The 22,750-nt window shown below is 42.6% G+C and overlaps 1 protein-coding gene across 1 annotated transcript in view; it reads left to right on the forward strand.

Moving 5' to 3' along the window:
- MND1 (meiotic nuclear divisions 1) overlaps positions 1–22,378 on the forward strand; it is a 484,477-nt gene extending 462,099 nt beyond the window's left edge. Inside the window, exon 8 of the mRNA XM_053703752.1 lies at positions 21,998–22,378. Within this exon, the coding sequence (XP_053559727.1) occupies positions 21,998–22,104 (107 nt within the window). The 3' untranslated portion in view covers positions 22,105–22,378. The remainder of the gene's footprint in view (positions 1–21,997) is intronic.
- The last annotated feature ends 372 nt before the right edge of the window (positions 22,379–22,750 follow it).

The following is a 22,750-nucleotide window of genomic DNA, read 5'->3' on the forward strand; positions in this document are numbered from 1 at the left end:
ATAGGCCTCTTTTATGGCATTTGCAAGTGTTATCCTCTTTGCAAACAAGCTGTAAATAATTGTTTTGTGCTTCAAGCCCACTAGTCCTGCACAAGTGAGAAATAAAGCTTTTTATTGAGTTTTGAGAATTGAGCTTTTGCTGACTAGTAGACTATACCATGCTCATATGTATACAGATATAGCATGCAAGAATGATTCATCATTTTGTCACTGTTACCATTTTTTTTTTTTGGAAATATGCTGTTGCTGTTTTGCTTTTACTTAGAGTTAGCCTCATAATGAAAAGTCAACCTTGTTAATCTCCATAGAACATGCAAGCACCCTCACAAGGGGCAGCCCTACTCTATGAAACCCCGCCTATTTGTCCTCTATTCTAATTACACACCTGCAATAGTTGCTGCCTTATCCTAATCCACCGCACACTATAATAACCTTTTACCACAATTACATTTCTTCTATAAGATACGACGAGTCCACGGATTCATCCTTTACTTGTGGGATATTATTCTCCTGCTAACAGGAAGTGGCAAAGAGCACCACAGCAGAGCTGTCTATATAGCTCCTCCCTTAGCTCCACCCCCCAGTCATTCTCTTTGCCTACTCTAAGTACTAGGAAGGGTAAAGTGAAAGAGGTAATAAAATGTTAGTTTTTATTTTCTTCAAGCAAGAATTTTTTATTTTAAATGGTACCGGTGTGTACTATTTACTCTCAGGCAGCAGATGGATGAAGACTTCTTCCTGGAGGCTGATGATCTTAGCATTTGTCACTAAGATCCAGTACAGTTCCCACAGAATGGTTGAGGAGTACAAGAAACTTCAGTGTGAGGAACGTTTTCATGCTATATAGCAGTGAGGTATGTTCAGTCATTTTTTCTGGAGAGACTGTGGTATTTCAGAATGGCTGACAGTATCCCCATGAGGGTAAGGGTAAGCAGTAAGTAAGAGAAGAGGGGTATTACTAAGCTTGCATATAGGGGCTCATAAAAAAATGGTTGACACTGAGTTTGAATGGCTTCTTTTTTGGGGTTAAAGAACCCACATGGCTAGTTTCAGACCGCTCTGGTGCGGTTCATTTGGGCTGCAAAACATTGAGTGAGATGGACGGAGCCTATTTTCGCGCTTCAGTTGCGCACTTGTATTTGCAGAGCAAGCAGCAAGCTCCAACTCTGGTGGGCCCTTGTGGAAGTGTTGGGCCAAATCGAAGCTTTAACTCCGTTTTTCCAATCCCTGAGGGCAGGTAGGCCCCACAGCAGGGCTGTGGCAAGGTGCAGGGTGTGTTTTTTCCGGATTTAGGCCTTATTAATTATCCGGTTTTTCACTGTACAGGGTTAACTGTTCCTTTCTTTGTGGGGCAATCTTAGCTGCATATTTGGAATATTAATGCAAAAATTGAAATGATTTGATTATTTTTAAGCTGTTTTGCCCCAAGGCAGAACATAGAGTGATCTGAGATGTCATCGCAGAAAATGCAGCATGTCTGCAGAAAGATCAGGAACTGTTAGCACTTTAATTTTTCAGTGCTGCTCCACATTAGACTGTTCTTTTTAAACAGAGCTGTTCTCTGGCTGCATTGTATGAGTTTTCCTTAACAGTGCATCCAGAGCAAAGTGCTGTTTGAAGACAACAATCAAATATGCAGTAGTGCTGCAAAGCAGCAGTGTTGTCTGACTCTGAGATTTTTGCAAGCTAGTTCCCTAGCTTTTCACAGTCTGCAAAGCTGTTTTTCTCTGAATGTAAGATGTCCATATGAGCAATGCACCTTTTTATTACTATATTTCTATGTTAGACTAAAAGAAAAGAAAAAAATTAATTCAAGAGACATTTTACAATTACTTTTTTTGTCTGCAGCTAATTTGCAATGCAATTTTCAACTACTGCACTAGATACAACTTTAAATATTGCTTTATTCTCCAGTTAACCAACACATTGCAATTGATCTGGTGCTTTAGTGTAACTGACAAATTTACTATTTTATTTAAAAATGACCTGCAGAAAATGTTTAACTAAAAAAATCTCATCGCAGAAAGTGAAAAAAAGTTCTGTCTCTGGGCTGTTTTGTAGAACGTGTATGCTTTTTTTCTCTTAAAGGCGCAGTACCGTTTTTTAAGATTGTTATTTTTTCACTAAATAAAGTGTTTTCAAGCCTGTTTGTGTCATTACTAGCCTGTTTAACGTGTCTGACATTGATGAAAGCCAATGTTCAATGTTTTTGGAAGCCATTGGGGAACCCCCAAGTGTCACAACCATTAACGCCCGCACAAGCGACGCCAAGTACTTCTAGTGCGTCTAATTCTTTCACCCTGCAAGATATGGCCGCAGTTATGAATATTACCCTCACAGAGGTATTTTCTAAGCTGCCTGGGTTGCAGGGGAAGCGCAGAAGGTCCAGTGTGAGAGTAAATGCTGAGCCCTCTGACGCTTTATTAGCCATCTCCGATATACCCTAACAATGTTCTGAGTTTGGGGTGAGGGATTTGCTGTCTGAGGGAGAGATTTCTGATTCAGGAAAGATGTTCCCTCAGACAGATTCAGATATGACGGCTTTTAAATTTAAGCTAGAGCACCTCCGCCTGTTGCTCAGGGAGGTTTTAGCGACTCTGGATGATTGTGACCCTATTGTAGTTCCACCAGAGAAATTGTGTAAAATGGATAGATATCTAGAGGTTCCTACTTACACTAATGTTTTTCCGGTCCCTAAGAGGATTTCGGACATTGTTACAAAGGAGTGGGATAGACCAGGTATTCCCTTTTCTCCCCCTCCTACTTTTAAGAAAATGTTTCCCATATCAGACACCATTCGGGATTCTTGGCAGACGGTCCCTAAGGTTGAGGGAGCTATTTCTACCCTGGCTAAGCGTACAACTATACCTATTGAGGACAGTTGTGCTTTCAAAGATCCTATGGATAAAAAATTAGAGGGTCTTCTAAAGAAAATATTTATTCATCAGGGTTTTCTTCTGCAACCTATAGCGTGCATTGTTCCTGTAACTACTGCAGCTGCGTTTTGGTTTGATGCTCTAGAGGAGGCTCTTCAGGTTGAGACCCCATTAGATGATATTCTGGATAAAATTAGGGCTCTTAAGCTAGCTAATTCTTTCATTACAGATGCCGCTTTTCAACTGGCTAAATTAGCGGCAAAGAATTCAGGTTTTGCCATTTTATCGCGTAGAGCGTTATGGCTTAAGTCCTGGTCTGCTGACGTATAGTCAAAATCTAAGCTTTTAGCCATCCCTTTCAAGGGTAAGACCCTATTCGGGTCTGAACTGAAAGAGATCATTTCAGACATCACTGGAGGAAAAGGCCATGCTCTTCCTCAGGATAAGACAAATAAGATGAGGACCAAACAAAATAATTTTCGTTCCTTTCGAAACTTCAAAGGTGGTCCCTCTACCTCTTCCCCTGCTGCAAAGCGGGAGGGGAAATTTGCTGAATCCAAGTCAGTCTGGAGACCTAACCAAACTTGGAACAAGAATAAACAGGTCAAGAAGCGCGCTGCTGCCACCAAGACAGCATGAAGGGGCAGCCCCCGATCTGGGACCGGATCTAGTAGGGGCACGACTTTCTCTCTTTGCTCAGGCAAGAGACGTTCAGGACTCCTGGGCTTTAGAAATCGTGACTCAGGGGTATCTTCTAGATTTCAAGGATTCTCCTCCAAGGGGGAGATTCCATCTTTCTCGATTGTCTGTAAACCAGACAAAAAGAGAGGCGTTCTTAAGCTGTGTAGAAGACCTACATACCATGAGAGTAATCTCCCCAGTTCCAAAAACAGAACACGGGCAGGCGTTTGACTCCAATCTGTTTGTGGTTCCCAAAAAAGAGGGAACATTCAGACCAATTTTAGATCTCAAGATCCTAAACAAATTCCTCAGAGTCCCATCCTTCAAGATGTAGACCATTCGGACTATTTTACCAATGATCCAGGAGGGTCAATATATGACCACCGTGGATTTAAAGGATGCGTATCTGCACATCCCTATCCACAAAGATCATCACCAGTTCCTCAGGTTCGCTTTTCTGGACAAGCATTACCAGTTTGTGGCTCTTCCCTTCGGGTTGGCCACAGCTCCCAGAATTTTCACAAACGTGCTAGGGTCCCTTCTGGCGGTTCTAAGGCCGCGGGGCATAGCAGTGGCGCCTTATCTAGACGATATCTTAATTCAGGCGTCAACTTACCAACTAGCCAAATCTCACACGGACATCGTGTTGGCTTTTCTAAGATCTCAAGGGTGGAAGGTGAACTTAAAAAAGAGTTCAATTATCCCCCTCACAAGAGTTCCATTCCTGGGAACTCTGATAGATTCGGTAGACATGAAATTTTTTCTGATGGAGGTCAGGAAATCAAAGATTTTAACCACCTGCCGAACTCTTCATTCCATTTCTCGGCCGTCGGTGGCTCAGTGTATGGAGGTAATCGGACTAATGGTAGCGGCAATGGACATAGTTCCGTTTGCTCGCTTGCTTCTCAGACCACTGCAACTATGCATGCTCAATCAGTGGAATGGGGATTATGCAAATTTATCTCCTCAGATAAATCTGGATCAAGAGACCAGAGACTCTCTTCTTTGGTAGTTGTCACAGGATCATCTGTCCCAGGGAATGTGTTTCCGCAGGCCAGCATGGGTCATAGTGACGATGGACACCAGCCTATTGGGCTGGGGTGAAGTCTGGAATTCCCTGAAAGCACAGGGTATGTGGACTCAGGAGGAGGCTCTCCTCCCGATAAATATTCTAGAACTGAGAGCGATATTCAATGCGCTTCAGGCGTGGCCTCAGCTGGCTTTGGCCAGATTCCTAAGATTCCAGTCGGACAATATCACGACTGTAGCATATATCAATCATCAGGGGGGAACAAAGAGTTCTCTAGCGATGATAGAGGTTTCCAAAATAATTTGATGGGCAGAGGCTCACTCTTGCCATCTATCAGCAATCTATATCCCAGGAGTGGAGAATTGGGAAGCGGATTTTCTAAGTCGTCAGACTTTTCATCCGAGGGAGTGGGAACTTCATCCGGAGGTGTTTGCACAATTGATTCATCAATCGGGCACACCAGAATTGCATCTGATGGCATCTCGTCAGAATGCCAAACTTCCTTGTTACGGGTTGTCATGCTTCTCATTCTCACCTATTGTTACATCTCACTGGCCCTTTAAATCCTCAGCAACTGCCATAAATAGCAGCAATCCTCACTTACTCATTGCTTGGTATTGATTCAATCCGGACCAGTCCTGAGCTCCACCCTCTACCTGCAGTCTGTGCAGCAACCGCTCCCTGAGCCCTGTCTCATTCAAGCTGCTTCCCAGTGAAGTGAACTGCTCCGCTACCGGAACTCCGGCCTCTGTGACGTCACACGCCACTTTCTGCCGACATTCAGCTGCTATCTTACCGCTCTCAGCCCTTACCTTACTTGCGTTTATACCGAAGTTCAGTCTCCAACTTTAGTTCTATCAGGTACCAACACTAAGGGGGTTCTTTTGCTTATATTGCTCACACTGTACTTTTGCCGCAATCTTCTATGTGCACTAATTATAAGAGCTCATGTTACTTTACTAGTATCCATTACCCATTGCATCCAAAACTGCTTAAGCTTTACTATCACTTTGGCTTGTGCACAAACATATATAATTTTATGGTTTAACGTTAACAATATATCATAACTGAGGTTAAAGCAACTAGTTACACTGCTGAATTGAATTTAACTTTATACTTCAGAAATAGTGCTTGCTGCTGCTTTGTTTATTTTTCCTTACCTTCTTCACATATTAACTGCTAGTTGTGTGTGTGCTAGGTTTTCACATATTACTAAAGGGTAATATTAATGTGACACCCTGCCACACACTTAGCTACACCATTTATATATATATATATTGTTTTATCAGTAGCTGTGGTCCACTCTAACATATGTCTCTTTTTCAGACATTACACGGGTCCAGATCGAGGGATCCTCAAGCAGTACTGATAGATGCTCTAGCAGTACCTTGGTTGTTCAACCTGGCTTATGTGTTTCCACCATTTCCTCTCCTTCCTCGTCTGATCACCAGAATCAAACAGGAGAGAGCTTCAGTGATTTTGATAGCACCTGCGTGGCCATGCAGGACTTGGTATGCAGATCTGGTGGACATGTCATTTCTGCCACCGTGGACACTGAGACAGGACCTTCTCATTCAGGGTCCGTTCCAACATCCAAATCTAGTTTCTCTGCGGCTGACTGCCTGGAGATTGAATGCTTGATTTTATCCAAGCGGGGATTCTCGGAGTCAGTCATAGATACCTTGATTCAGGCTCGAAAGCCTATCACTAGGAAAATTTATCATAAGATATGGCGTAAATATGTTTATTGGTGCGAATCCAAAGGCTACTCATGGAGTAAGATCAGGATTCCTAGGATTTTGTCCTTTCTCCAAGATCAGCTAGTTCCTTAAAGGGACAGATATCCACTTTGTCAATTTTACTGCACAAGCGTCTGGCAGATGTTCCAGACGTTCAGTCGTTCTGTCAGGCTTTAGTTAGAATCAAACCTGTGTTTAAACCTGTTGCTCCGCCATGGAGTTTGAATTTAGTTCTTAAAGTTCTTCAAAGGGTTCTGTTTGAACCTATGCATTCCATAGATATTAAGCTTCTTTCTTGGAAAGTTCTGTTTTTAGTTGCTATCTCTTCGGCTCGAAGAGTTTCTGAACTATCTGCATTGCAATGCGACTCGCCTTATCTTGTTTTTCATGCTGATAAGGTGGTTTTGCGTATTGTTGTTCCTTCCCTGTGTCCTAATCCTTCCTCTAAGAAGGAGCGTCTTTTGCACAATTTGGACGTGGTTCGTGCCTTGAAGTTTTACTTGCAAGCGACCAAAGATTTCCGTCAAACATCTTCTCTCTTTGTTGTCTATTCTGGAAAACGTAGAGGTCAAAAAGCTACGGCTACCTCTCTTTCTTTTTGGCTGAAAAGCATCATCCGTTTTGCATACCAGACTACTGGACAGCAGCCTCCTGAAAGAATTACAGCTCACTCTACTAGAGCGGTGGCTTCCACATGGGCTTTTAAAAAATATGCTTCTGTTGAACAGATTTGTAACGCTGCGACTTGGTCTTCACTTCATACTTTTTCCAAATTTTACAAATGTCATTCTTTTGCTTCTTCGGAGGCTTTTTTTGGGAGAAAAGTTCTTCAAGCAGTGGTTCCTTCTCTTTAGCCATCTGTCTTGTCCCTCCCGTTCATCCGTGTCCTGTAGCTTTGGTATTGTATCCCACAAGTAAAGGATGAATCCGTGGACTCGTCGTATCTTATAGAAGAAAAGTAAATTTATGCTTACCTGATAAATTAATTTCTTCTGTTATGTGTGATCAGTCCACGGGTCATCATTACTTCTGGGATATAACTCCTCCCCAACAGGAAATGCAAGAGGATTCACCCAGCAGAGCTGCATATAGCTCCTCCCCTCTACGTCAGTCCCAGTCATTCTCTTGCACCCAACGACTAGATAGGATGTGTGAGAGGACTATGGTGATTATACTTAGTTTTTATGACTTCAATCAAAAGTTTGTTATTTTAAAATAGCACCGGAGCGTGTTATTACTTCTCTGGCAGAGTTTGAGGAAGAATCTGACAGAGATTTTTTACTATGATTTTAACCGGAGTCGTTAAGATCATATTGCTGTTCTCGACCATCTGAGGGAGGTAAAGGCTTCAGATCAGGGGACAGCGGGCAGATGAATCTGCATTGAGGTATGTGGCAGTTTTTATTTTCTGAATGGAATTGATGAGAAAAGCCTGCCATACCGTTAAAATGACATGTATGTATACACTTCAGTATTCTGGGGATGGTATTTCACCGGAACTACTGTGTTAAAGGTCACTAATCCTTTTAATAACTATTCTCATGTTAAACGTTTTTGCTGGAATGTAGAATCGTTTACATTGCTGAGGTACTGTGTGAATAAATGTTTGGGCATTATTTTCCACTTGGCAGTTTTTTGCTTTAATTGTGACAGTTTCGTTTCTCTTCACTGCTGTGTGGGAGAGGGAGGGGCCGTTTTTGGCGCTCTTTGCTACGCATCAAAAAATTCCAGTCAGCTACTTTTATATTTCCTGCATGATCCGGTTCATCTCTGACAGATCTCAGGGGTCTTCAAACTTCTTTGAAGGGAGGTAAATTCTCTCAGCAGAGCTGTGAGAATTCTTATAGTGACTGTGTATAAAAAACGTTGTTTTGTTTTCTTATGTACAAATTTAATTAGTGTTGTTTTTTACTAATGGGAACAAACCTTTGCTAAAAGTTGTGTTGTTTTAAAATTTGATGCAATAACTGTTTTTCAGTTCATTATTTCAACTGTCATTTAATCGTTAGTACCTCTTTGAGGCACAGTGCCTTTTTTTGCTAAAAAAGATTATAACCAAGTTGTAAGTTTTTTTGCTAGTGTGTTAAACATGTCTGACTCAGAGGAAGATATCTGTGTCATTTGTTCCAATGCCAAGGTGGAGCCCAATAGAAATTTATGTACTAACTGTATTGATGCTACTTTAAATAAAAGTCAATCTGTACAATGTGAACAAATTTCACCAAACAGCGAGGGGAGAGTTATGCCGACTAACTCGCCTCACGCGACAGTACCTGCATCTCCCGCCCGGGAGGTGCGTGATATTTTGGCGCCTAGTACATCTGGGCGGCCATTACAGATAACATTACAAGATATGGCTACTGTTATGACTGAAGTTTTGTCTAAATTACCTGAACTAAGAGGCAAGCGTGATCACTCTGGGGTGAGAACAGAGTGCGCTGACAATGCTAGGGCCATGTCTGATACTGCGTCACAGCTCGCAGAGCATGAGGACGGAGAGCCTCATTCTGTGGGTGACGGTTCTGATCCAAACAGATTGGACTCAGATATTTCAAATTTTAAATTTAAATTGGAGAACCTCCGTGTACTACTAGGGGAGGTCTTAGCAGCTCTCAACGATTGTAACACTGTTGCAATACCAGAGAAACTGTGTAGGTTGGATAAATACTTTGCGGTACCGGCGAGTACTGACGTTTTTCCTATACCTAAGAGACTAACTGAAATTGTTACTAAGGAGTGGGATAGACCCGGTGTGCCGTTCTCACCCCCTCCAATATTTAGAAAGATGTTTCCAATAGACGCCACCACTCGGGACTTATGGCAAACGGTCCCCAAGGTGGAGGGAGCAGTTTCTACTTTAGCTAAGCGTACCACTATCCCGGTGGAGGATAGCTGTGCTTTCTCAGATCCAATGGATAAAAAATTAGAGGGTTACCTTAAGAAAATGTTTGTTCAACAAGGTTTTATATTACAACCCCTTGCTTGTATCGCGCCGATTACGGCTGCGGCAGCATTTTGGATTGAGTCGCTTGAAGAGAACCTTAGTTCCTCTACGCTAGACGACATTACGGACAGGCTTAGAGTCCTTAAACTAGCTAATTCTTTCATTTCGGAGGCCGTAGTACATTTAACCAAACTTACGGCTAAGAACTCAGGATTCGCCATACAGGCACGCAGGGCACTGTGGCTAAAATCCTGGTCAGCTGATGTTACTTCTAAGTCCAAATTACTTAATATACCTTTCAAGGGGCAGTTCTTATTCGGGCCCGGTTTGAAAGAAATTATCGCTGACATTACGGGAGGTAAGGGCCACGCCCTACCTCAAGACAAGGCCAAAGCTAAGGCTAGACAGTCTAATTTTCGTCCCTTTCGGAATTTCAAAACAGGAGCAGCATCAACCTCCACTGCACCAAAACAGGAAGGAGCTGTTGCTCGTTACAGGCAAGGCTGGAAGCCTAACCAGTCCTGGAACAAAAGCAAGCAGGCCAGGAAACCTGCTGCTGCCCCAAAGACAGCATGAACCGAGAGCCCCCGATCCGGGACCGGATCTAGTAGGGGGCAGACTCTCTCTCTTCGCCCAGGCCTGGGCAAGAGATGTTCAGGATCCCTGGGCACTAGAGATCATATCTCAGGGATACCTTCTAGACTTCAAATTATCTCCCCCAAGAGGGAGATTTCATCTGTCAAGGTTGTCAACAAACCAGATAAAGAAAGAAGCGTTTCTACGCTGCGTACAAGATCTGTTAACAATGGGAGTGATCCATCCGGTTCCGTGGTCGGAACAAGGACAAGGGTTCTACTCAAACCTGTTTGTGGTTCCCAAAAAAGAGGGAACTTTCAGGCCAATCTTAGATTTAAAGACTCTAAACAAATTCCTAAGAGTTCCATCGTTCAAAATGGAAACTATTCGGACAATCTTACCCATGATCCAAGAGGGTCAGTACATGACCACAGTGGATTTAAAGGATGCTTACCTTCACATACCGATCCACAAAGATCATCACCGGTATCTAAGGTTTGCCTTCTTAGACAGGCACTACCAGTTTGTAGCTCTTCCATTCGGATTGGCTACGGCTCCAAGAATCTTCACAAAGGTTCTGGGTGCCCTTCTAGCGGTACTAAGACCGCGAGGGATTTCGGTAGCTCCGTACCTAGACGACATTCTAATACAAGCTTCAAGCTTTCAAACTGCCAAGTCTCATACAGAGTTAGTTCTGGCATTTCTCAGGTCGCATGGATGGAAAGTGAACGAAAAGAAGAGTTCTCTCTTTCCTCTCACAAGAGTTCCATTCTTGGGGACTCTTATAGATTCTGTAGAAATGAAGATTTACCTGACAGAAGACAGGTTAACAAAACTTCAAAATGCATGCCGCGTCCTTCATTCCATTCAACACCCGTCAGTAGCTCAATGCATGGAGGTGATCGGCTTAATGGTAGCGGCAATGGACATAGTACCTTTTGCACGCCTACACCTCAGACCGCTGCAATTATGCATGCTAAGTCAGTGGAATGGGGATTACTCAGATTTGTCCCCTACTCTGAATCTGAATCAAGAGACCAGAAATTCTCTTCTATGGTGGCTTTATCGGCCACACCTGTCCAGGGGGATGCCATTCAGCAGGCCAGACTGGACAATTGTAACAACAGACGCCAGCCTACTAGGTTGGGGCGCTGTCTGGAATTCTCTGAAGGCTCAGGGACTATGGAATCAGGAGGAGAGTCTCCTTCCAATAAACATTCTGGAATTGAGAGCAGTTCTCAATGCCCTTCTGGCTTGGCCCCAGTTAATAACTCGGGGGTTCATCAGGTTTCAGTCGGACAACATCACGACTGTAGCTTACATCAACCATCAGGGAGGGACAAGAAGCTCCCTAGCAATGATGGAAGTATCAAAGATAATTCGCTGGGCAGAGTCTCACTCTTGCCACCTGTCAGCAATCCACATCCCGGGAGTGGAGAACTGGGAGGCGGATTTCTTGAGTCGCCAGACTCTTCATCCGGGGGAGTGGGAACTTCATCCGGAGGTCTTTGCCCAAATACTTCGACGTTGGGGCAAACCAGAGATAGATCTCATGGCGTCTCGCCAGAACGCCAAACTTCCTCGCTACGGGTCCAGATCCAGGGATCCGGGAGCAGTTCTGATAGATGCTTTGACAGCACCTTGGAACTTCAGGATGGCTTATGTGTTTCCACCCTTCCCGCTGCTTCCTCGATTGATTGCCAAAATCAAACAGGAGAGAGCATCAGTAATTCTAATAGCACCTGCTTGGCCACGCAGGACTTGGTATGCAGATCTAGTGGACATGTCATCCTGTCCGCCTTGGTCTCTACCTCTAAGACAGGACCTTCTGATACAGGGTCCATTCAAACATCAAAATCTAACTTCTCTGAAGCTGACTGCTTGGAAATTGAACGCTTGATTTTATCAAAACGTGGTTTTTCTGAGTCGGTTATTGATACCCTGATTCAGGCTAGGAAGCCTGTTACCAGAAGGATTTACCATAAAATATGGCGGAAATACCTATACTGGTGCGAATCCAAAGGTTACTCCTGGAGTAAGGTTAGGATCGCTAGGATATTGTCTTTTCTACAAGAAGGTTTAGAAAAGGGTTTATCAGCTAGTTCATTAAAGGGACAGATTTCAGCTCTGTCCATCTTGTTACACAGACGTCTGTCAGAAAATCCAGACGTCCAGTCCTTTTGTCAGGCTTTAGCTAGGATCAAGCCTGTGTTTAAAGCTGTTGCTCCACCATGGAGTTTAAACTTAGTTCTTAACGTTTTACAGGGTGTTCCGTTTGAACCCCTTCATTCCATTGATATAAAAATGTTATCTTGGAAAGTTCTGTTTTTAATGGCTATTTCCTCGGCTCGAAGAGTCTCTGAGTTATCAGCCTTACATTGTGATTCCCCTTATCTGATTTTTCACTCAGACAAGGTAGTTCTGCGTACTAAACCTGGGTTCTTACCTAAGGTAGTCACTAACAGGAACATCAATCAAGAGATTGTTGTCCCATCCTTGTGTCCAAATCCTTCTTCAAAGAAGGAACGTCTTTTACACAATCTGGATGTAGTTCGTGCCCTCAAGTTCTACTTGCAGGCAACTAAAGATTTTCGCCAAACTTCTTCCTTGTTTGTCGTTTACTCTGGACAGAGGAGAGGTCAAAAAGCTTCTGCTACCTCTCTCTCTTTTTGGCTTCGTAGCATAATACGTTTAGCCTATGAGACTGCTGGACAGCAGCCTCCTGAAAGAATTACAGCTCACTCCACTAGAGCTGTGGCTTCCACTTGGGCCTTTAAGAATGAGGCCTCTGTTGAACAGATTTGCAAGGCTGCAACTTGGTCTTCGCTTCATACTTTTTCCAAATTTTACAAATTTGACACTTTTGCTTCTTCGGAGGCTATTTTTGGGAGAAAGGTTCTTCAGGCAGTGGTTCCTTCTGTATAATGAGCCTGCCTATCCCTCCCGTCATCCGTGTACTTTTGCTTTGGTATTGGTATCCCAGAAGTAATGATGACCCGTGGACTGATCACACATAACAGAAGAAAACATAATTTATGCTTACCTGATAAATTCCTTTCTTCTGTTGTGTGATCAGTCCACGGCCCGCCCTGTTTTAAGGCAGGTAAATATCTTTTAAATTATACTCCAGTCACCACTTCACCCTTGGTTACTCCTTTCTCGTTGTTTCTTGGTCGAATGACTGGGACTGACGTAGAGGGGAGGAGCTATATGCAGCTCTGCTGGGTGAATCCTCTTGCATTTCCTGTTGGGGAGGAGTTATATCCCAGAAGTAATGATGACCCGTGGACTGATCACACAACAGAAGAAAGGAATTTATCAGGTAAGCATAAATTATGTTTTCTTCTATGATACGACGAGTTCACGGCTCGCCCTGTCAATTTTAGAGAGATTATATTTTGTTTCTCCTTTTTCTTCCTGTACCTTCGGTCGAATGACTGGGGGGTGGAGCTAAGGGAGGAGCTATATAGACAACTCTGCTGTGGTGCTCTTTGCCACTTCTTGTTAGCAGGAGGATAATATCCCACAAGTAAAGGATGAAGCCGTGGACTCGTCGTATCATAGAAGAAATTAATTTATCAGGTAAACATAAATTTACTTTTTTATCCTAATTAATGACCTGGCCTATATCCCCCTAAAGGAAATGACCAAAACATGTTACTAATAACATATACAAAAGAAATATGTTGATCGTCATCCATCACGTTTCATACAAGTGACGAAGAACTGAACTGGAAACTACAACATACCTTCCCACTGTATTTATAGTGGTAAGGCCCATAATATTGAAAAATATTTGCTAATGAGATTAACCAATTAAAGGACAGTAAAGTCAAAATAGACTTTCATGAATCATATAGCAGTAAATAGAATTTTTTCTAATTGCATGCTCTATTATCTGATTTGCTTCTCTTGTTACCCTTTGTTGAAAAGCATACCTAGGTAGACTCAGGAGCAGCAGTGTACTACTGGGAGCTAGTTTCTCATTGGTGGCTTCCCATATATGCCTCTTGTTACCAGTAGTGTATTGCTGCTCCTTCAACAAATGATACCAAGAGATTGAAGCAAATGTGATACTAGAAGTAAAGGTGAAAGACGTATACTCTATTTTACTTCATAAATGGAAAGAGTCCACAGTTGCATTCATTACTTTTGGGAAATAAGAACCTGACCACCAGGAGACACCCCAGCCAAAGGCTTAAATACTCCTCCCACTTCCCTCATCCCCCAGTCATTCTTTGCCTTTCGTCCCAGGAGATTGGCAGAGAAGTGTTAGAAGTTTGTTTTCATCTCTTATGGAGGGTAGTACTCCTCAACATGGGAAGGGAGTTTTAAGTAATCCTGTCAGTCTGTCAGTGAGAGCATGGATGAAAGTTAGAGTCCGGAGATGCAGGAAGAGTCTTTCTGCGAAACCATCCCGACTCATTTTAACAACTCCACAAGCAATCAGCGTTGTCTAACTTTGCTTCGCTGCCTGTTTCCTTCTCCCAAGTCCATGGCGGAGGCGAGGCTACTATCCGTCACACTTGAAGGGCCGTGTTCCTGTTCCACGGTGTAGATTCCGGTAAAATCGTTTCATTTTACTTCTTCATGATTGTACTGTAACTCATTTGTTCCTGCGAACTCGCATGAAAAATACAGGGTCTCAGTGGGACTCCTTTAGTATCTTGAAATCAAAGGTTAATATCTCCCGAGGGGGATTATTGACCAGGGTTTTTTTTAATCATGTGATTCAATCTGCTTATGTGTAGTGTTAACTGGGCTTGTGGCTTTTTGGAAAATAACGGACTTTCGAAATGACGCAAGCTTATGGTTGGGTGCACTTTTTTTTGACTGTACGGTTCACCTTGTGACGGGCGTGTCTATGTTCTGGTCTCCCATTTCCGCATTCCTGACTGTGTGGCGACGGAGAATTCTAGTCCGCTGGTGTCTGGTTCATAGGAGGTGGTGAGTGCCCCAGCCATTGTGGGTGTCAGAGTCAGATGCCGTTTAAATTGTGTTATATAGAGTCCATATTTTTGCTATCCTGTATCCAGCTACGGAGGATGCTGATATTGAGATTGTTCAACTTTCTGATTCAGATTCTTCGTCCTGTGATGAATGCGAATTGGCCCTTTGGGAGTTGGTTGTTCCTTTTCGGGACATTAGACAGTGAGGTTCTTTTGGGCTCCGATTAAGGGTCCTTTCCCGATGTTGGGAATGCTCTGCATCTCTTTCTTGGGATAGAAGAGGTTCTAGTGGGTTTCCACTCATGGTTCAGGTATTGCCGTCCAGGTGGCATCCAAGCCCATGTTTTACTGTCCTCTGACTTTGAATCTGAGGTGATGTGGAGGCTTGATGTTGCTCTGTTCGGGTGATTTGTCCTCACTGTTCCCCTTGTGTATGGAGCTCGTGGCTAGTTGGACAATTAGCTCAGCATACTAATGCTCTATGGCTACTCTGTACTGTAGCAATCCGAGGGTTGCTAGTTCGATACCTGGTGAGGTCTACTCAGCCTTTCCTCCTTTCGAGGTTGACAAAATGAGCAGCGCCCTTTTTCCCTTAGGGGGATTAGTCGCACTTTCAAGCACAGTCATGTTAAGGTGGCGTGGATGCCTGTTAGCTCTAGTGTCCTTTTATGGTCCTGGCTCTTTGGAGTGTTGGGCTCCTGCAAGGGGAGGTCGCTTCCCTTTGGGTCAGGACTTGCAAGGACTTCTTGCTCTTGTTATCCGGGTTATTCTGGATTTTTTCTCTGGGAGGTCTGTTTTTTTATATCAGATGAGGGATTTATGTTCCTGGAAGATTGTTTAAACATTTGTGGTGCCCAGGCTTCTTGTCCTGATCTTCCGGTTGTCGAGGGTTTTACTCAGCGTTTTCTCTTTGAGGATCCCGCTGTGGGATGTTACCGGACCTTATGATCCTAGGACTGCCCCGGGGGTTCCAGTTTCCGGGGTACTTGGGCTTAGCCCTTGTTCTGGCTGTTCTGTTCTACAACTTGGCTAGATTTACTGAGAGCCGGTGCTACTTGGGGTTTGTTTGGTGCCAGATGATGTTTCCCTTGGGACAGCCAACTGACGTGTCCTGATGGTGGGCTTTCCTGCTTAGAAAACGGAAGGTTTGCGGTTGCTCAGCTGTCACTTTTGCGCCTGGTTTGTGTGCTATCAAGGCTAGCTGACGTGGCCTTGTGTCCTCTCGGTTCTTCCTACGACTTCCTGTCTTATGGGCAGATTTTTCTCGACGCTATCCTCTTCAGGGGGCTTGTTGTCCTCCTTACGGAGGTGTGGTTCCCTTTTAGGGGTCTCTCCTGTGTTCGGGAGGTTGGAACAGATGTTTATCTGGTTCAGGGATTGGTCTACTTGTTGAGTTGTTCCTGTCCATCTGGGGAGCCGCTGGCTCCGCATTGACACTTAGTCGGGTGACTTTGCTAGATCTTCTTATGTCGCTCGATTGTCTCTAGGTTGAAGTGGCTGTGTCCATTCTTCCGCCCTTTTGGGGGTTGGTCTTGGGGTTTCTTTCGGTTCCCTTGCTTTCAGATCTGCCGTTGCTTGGGCTGGTCCGGCTAGGTGTAGGATCTGAGATCTGTTGTTCATCCTCAGGTATTGGGGGTGACAGTGGACCTTCTTTTTAGAGGTTTTGTGCCTCTCCCCCTTTGAGATCTGTGAGTAGGCTTGGCGGCCTGGATTGCCTGGAGAGTGTCCTCTGTCTTGGAGGTTGGACAATCTATGTTTTGGAGGCTGATCAGGCTGCTATTTGTGCGGCGCTTCTTCCTTACGGATAGTGTTTTCTGCGTGTCTTCCTACAGATGGCAGCGTGTTACTAGACTCAGATGTTTATTCTCTGAGTCTGCTACTTGTTATTTCTGTTTGCTCAGTCACTGAGTTCTGACGTTTTGAGGACTTTGTCTTCAGCTGTCTTTTTCTATGCTGTTGCACGATGTTTGGGAGATGTTTCTTCTCCTTGATGATGCCCGATTGCTCCTTGTGGGTTGGGCGTCGTCTCCTTTTGTTCTCGGGATCCATTCGGGTCTCTATGGATTTGTCCTTCCTTTGAAGGGGGTCTTTCCTTTATGGATTTTGCTGTACCTTTTGGCCTACCCATGTTCTATCCCTTTTGGGGATTTTGGTACTGTACTAGTAAGGGTTGTGTGGGGACCGACTGCTGGAGACGGTTTTCCTGGAGGAGTGTTGGCTCAGTGAGTCTGCTTGCGGTCTCTAGTTAGGCTTTCGGACTATCTGCGGGTCAGTGTCCTTGGGGCCTTTTCCTTCTAGTTTTTTTGCCCGGCTCTGACGAAGCGGGGTTTGGTTGGGTTGGGGTTTTTCAGGCCTGGTGCCCTCAGAATGGGCCGCCTATTGTACCCTCCTGTTTTTGCATTCAGTGTCCTGTATAGCTTGGGTATTGTTTTCACAAAAATAATGAATGCAGCTGTGGACTCTTTCCATTTATGAAGAAAAACTTAAATTATGCTTACCTGATAATCTTCTTTTCTTCAGATGGAAAGAGTCCACAGCTCCCTACCCGTATTTTTTCTGTTGGGCGTCTCTTATTTTTTATTTTTCTGGCACCTTTTCACCCTGGTATTTCTTCTACTGTTCCTTGTTCCTAGGCAGAATGACTGGGGGATGAGGGAAGTGGGAGGAGTATTTAAGCCTTTGGCTGGGGTGTCTTTGCCTCCTCCTGGCGGCCAGGTTCGTATTTCCCAAAAGTAATGAATGCAGCTGTGGACTCGTTCCATCTGAAGAAAAGAAAATTATTAGATAAGCATAATTTAAGTTTTATAAGAATTATGAAAGAAAAATCTGGGGTGTTATGGGGTAAATTTACCATCCCTGCAGGCAGACAGGTTCGCAAGTAGTGAACCTGTCAGCCTGCAGTTGCCACTTGCAATGTTCATCATTGTTCAAGAGAATCCTTGTGCATTGCTGCCCTCTGCTCCAGCGCAACCAATTGCAGTTGAGCAGGGAATGTCAATCACCCCGAACCCTAGAGTGTCGGGATGATTGATCTCGACACTTCTGAGGTGGTAGAGAGGAAATTAGAAGCAGTTTTATTTCCCAAAACTCCAAGAGTATTCCATCCCTACCACCTCACTGATTAGCCAGTCTAAATCTTTACCTCTCAGGAGGCTGGTGAAGAATTGAGGTGCTCTTAATAGTCCCCTAGCCTCCTCCTGTTGAGTTGTTGAGATACCCCTTACAGGGATCCTCTGCTGTGACGTACACAGCACTGGATAGGCTTATTTTACTGGAAGCAGCCATTTCTGCAGGAAGTAAGACCAGTAAGTTATTAGGTTTATTTAGTTGTGGTGATGTGGGAGGCCAGAGGTTTAGGGGTTAATAACTTTATTTAGTGGTGGCGATGTCGGGGAGCGGCAGAATAGGAGTTAATATCTTTATTATAGTGTGGGCAATGTTGGGGTGCGATGGAATAGGGGATAATAACTTTAGGTGGCGGCGATGTCGAAAGCGGCAGATTAGGGGTTAATAACTTTATGTAGGTGGCGGTGATGTCGGGGGAAGCAGATTAGGGGTGTTTAGACGTGGGGTTTATGTAAGGGTAAATTTTTTTTGCGTGACTTTTTTTTCCTCATAGACATCAATGAGGTTGCGTTACGGCGATCACCATTCCGCGCTTCAGGTGTTAGTTTTTTTTTCTTACACGCTCTCCCCATTGATGTCTATGGGGAAAGCGTGCACGAGCAAGTATTCTCAGCCCTTGGATTTTGTGCGGTATGGAGCTCATTGCCACCATATCGCACGCACAAGGCGGCTTTTTAAAAACTTGTAATGGCAGCGCTATGGAGAGTGAAATAACGCAACTTTTGTTACGTTCGTTTTGCACCGTCTATAGCGCAAATCTAATCTAGGTGTATGTTATTAAAGATACTGAGGCTCTGTGCTACTCATATAGTGTGTAATATATTACTGTGGTGTATTCTTCGCACATATTGTCTGTATTTTCTGTCTAATCCTACTTTATTTAAATTATGGAGCAATCTGTAATGTCAGGACAGTTCCAATGTGTGATGATCAAATTAGTAGCTGCTGCTGCTGCTTCTAAGTGGCTCTGTCTTCCCCCTGTTTGCTCTATTGATGGGAGTTCGTCAGATTTTGCTCCAAAGTCTAAGGATTTTGTACACGCCACTGTTTCAGAATGTTGGCGGCTGTGCTGCCTCCATGTAAGCGTAAAAGGTCGGTCTGTCTCCCAGCCTTTTGTAGAGTTACTTTCCCACTCTGTCTCTTAAAGCTAAATTCGGTTAAGGAATTAGACCTAATTTTCAAGCCTTCCTGTAAAGCTCCTAAAGCCATTACTGAAATACTAAGGAATGGGCTGGGCCTGGTATTCCTTATAACCCTGTATCTAGTTTTAAGAAGATGTTTCCTTTACCATCTTATAATCTTGAATTCTGGGAGACTATTCCTAAGGTGGACAGTGCTTTTTCTACCTTAGCGAAACTTACTACAATTCCTGTAGGATAGTTCTTCTTTCAAAGATCCCAATGGAGAGCAAATTAGAGTCTTATCACAGAAAGGCTTTTCAGCAAGCAGGATTGTTATTCAGACCGACAATTAGTATTGCTTGTGTGGCAGGTGCCACTTCTCTGTGTTGCAACAGTTTGATAAAATTTCAGAGGAATCCTAAGATAATAATTTTGAAAATTCTCTGTATACGATTAGGTCAGCAAACACTTTCTTCTGTGATGCAACTGTTTACATTATTGAAATTAATGCTAAGAATATGGTGCTAGCAGTCTTGACTAGAAGAGCCTTAGGGCTAAAATTCCAGGCTTTTGACTCTTCCCTTTAAGGGTAAGGTATTATTTGGTCTTGATTTAGATGCTGTTATTTAACAGTCACTGGAGGAAAATTAGCGTTTCTTCCACAGGACAAAAGGTCAAAGGGGAAACGTAAAGATTCTAATCGTTTTTGTTCCTTTCGTCTAGGAACCAGATATCTTCCTCTTCATCTCAAAAGTCTGAATCTTTCAGAACTTCCTGGAAGCCCTCCTACAGCTGGAACAAATCTAAGCAGTCAAAGAAGTCCCTCCCTAAATACTAAATCTGCATAATTGTATGGCCCCAATCTGGATCTTCTTCTTCTGGTAGGGGGAAATGACACCTTTTTCAGAAGGTCTGAGCTCAGTCTCTTCAGGAACACTGGGTTCTCAGTAATGTCTCCTAGGGATACAGAATAGGATTCAGACACCAACCTCACAGAGGAAGGTTTCTTCTATCCAACATTCCAAAGAATCCTGTAAAGGCTAAAGCTTTTTGTCCAATGTATTTAAGATCTAGAACTCATGGGAGTGATCCATGCTGTCCCTTTGGACAAACGAGGACAGGGGTTTTACTCCAATCTGTTCATTTTTCCCATGAAAGAAGGATCTTTCAGGCCTATTCTGGATCTAAAGTCCTTAAACAAGTTTCTCAGAGTCCAAACTTTCAAAATGGAAATAATCAGAACTATTCTTCCTCTTGTTCAACAGGGACAATTTATGTCTACAATAGACTTGAATAATGCCTAACTTTATATTCCAATTCCCAAGGAGCATTTTCAGTTCAGATATCTGGACAAACATTTTCAATATGTTGCTCTCATTTTTGGGTCTTGCGACAACCCCCAGAATTTTTACAAAAGTTCTGGGAACTCTGTTATCTGTCATTAGGGCTCAGTGCATATCAGTAGCTCCGTATTTGGCTCCATCTCTACCTTCTGCAATTTCTCATACCAACAAGCTGCTGTTGTTTCTTCAACAGCATCGCTCAAGAGTAAATGTTCCAAAGAGTTCTCTAACCCCTCAGGCCAGAGTTGTTTTTCTAGGAGTGATCATAGGTTCAGTTTCTATTACTCTTATCGTAACAAATCAGAGAAAAATTAAAATTGTATTCAACTTGTGCCAATCTTTAGTCATCTCCAAGTACTATGGTAGCTCTCTGTATCAAATTTTTGGGGCTGATGATTGCCGCATCAGATGCCATTCCGTTTGTTTAATTTCACATGAGGCCTTTGTGCAATTTTCATGGCTCTCCAGAGCTGTCCCCTTCTAGAGGAAGAGTCTCATCTTCATTTTCGATCGGACACTTTCACTGCTGTGGCAAATATCAATCATCATTGAGGAACTTACAGTTCTCTAGCAATGACAGCGGTGTTTGAACAATTGTCATTTCTATAATTGACATTTCAGGTGTAAACCACTGGTAAGCGGATTATCTTGATCGACAGTCCCTTCATCCTGGGTAATGGTCTCTTTATTTCTTTATTCAGAGTTATTCGATCAGATAGTCCGGAGATGGGGTCGTCCAGAGATAGACCTAATGGCCTCTCTTTAAACAACAAACTTCCCAGATATTTTGCAAGATCAAGGTATCCTCAGGCAGAACTGGTGGATGCTCATGCTGTTCCTTTGTCGTTTTGTTTAGCTGTTCGGGACCCATTTCAAAATGCCGTCTTTTAGATGCAAAAAGTAGGAAACCTTCAACTCATAGCTAGTTAATAACCATTGTTTTAAAGATCATGGTCAAGCCAATACAATCTAGGATTTTTTCATTAAGGTCATTTTAGTGAAAACCACACAAATTAATTAGCTTAGGTTTAGGGGTTTGGGTCAGTAAAGCATCAAATATACATGGGTATGTGTACAAGATTAACAAGAAATGTGATGAAAGTTATGACAGCATTTACGACTCCTTTAAGAGCAGTTATACAACAAATTTACTGAAGTCCATCTAAAGTCAGCTTCTATAGAAATAGTTAAATCTCACTCAGTAATATTCATATTATGCTTGAATGATAAATGTTTTTAAGCATGGATTTGGTTTCCTCGACTCTTGCAACACTCTATTTTCCTACCTATAAACTAGATCTGAATGATCTGCCCTCTAACGACTTCAACTCTCCCATTGTCGAGGAGTACATAATAGTCATAGATTCATGGTATAATCACAAACACACATATTTATAGCATGCTTGCACAGCCACAACAGGAAGTGGTAAGATTTATAACATTTCTTTTAAAGTGTATCTATTACCATATCAACTTTTTATGATCACATTTTATGTTACTCTATAGACAATGTATATTTATTTAGCAATAGCACTTGGAACAACAAAGTTACACACGTTCTTTGATGTATATGTTCTTATCTCTAATTTGGTTATTTTCATTTTATCCACAGATAATATATTTGCTGTAAAATCATGGGCCAAGAAAAAGTTTGGTTTTGAAGAGAGTAAAATTGACAAGACTTTTAGTATACCTGAAGATTTTGACTACATTGAATAATTTAATATTTAAGCTTACTGTTTATAGACACCTACATTTTATTGTTGATCGTTTATTGTTATACTCTCCATGAATATGGTCTTATACTTTTTATAACCGGAAATTGCTGTTCATCTTGGTTTTTTTTTTTTTTTGTGGTTTTTTTTTTACTTTTGTGTTATTTACTTTTATGTTGTATATATTAAAGTTACATTTTTTTTTCTGTTTAATGTACATTGCAATGACTTTCTCTGGTGACTTGAAAATAAATGTACAAGCCTGTATTTTTCCTATTGATGGTCACTGTTTCTTTTCACTTTCCGCCAAACAATACCTTGTGTTGCTCACATACTTGTTTTGCCACTGTTCACAGTTTTTATTTTAGTGATGAGCTGAAGAACTGTTGCACATTAACTCCATAACCAACTTTCCTGTCCAATTATCTTGCTACTGTCAGTTTTTATTTTTTGTCATGGAGAATAATGTGTATAGTTGATATATGTAGATATCCTGTTCAGCCATTCTTTATTTTTAATTTAAAAAAAAAAAACTGTAAATACATTAGGCCATATTGTAACATAAATAGAACCCAAATACTGAGAACATTCAGGAAAAGGGCATAATAATAATATATTAAAGTGATGGTAAACTTAACAGCCTCTAGCTT

The sequence above is a fragment of the Bombina bombina genome, chromosome 2, assembly GCF_027579735.1.
Source record: "Bombina bombina isolate aBomBom1 chromosome 2, aBomBom1.pri, whole genome shotgun sequence".
NCBI classification, from domain to species: Eukaryota; Metazoa; Chordata; class Amphibia; order Anura; family Bombinatoridae; genus Bombina; species Bombina bombina.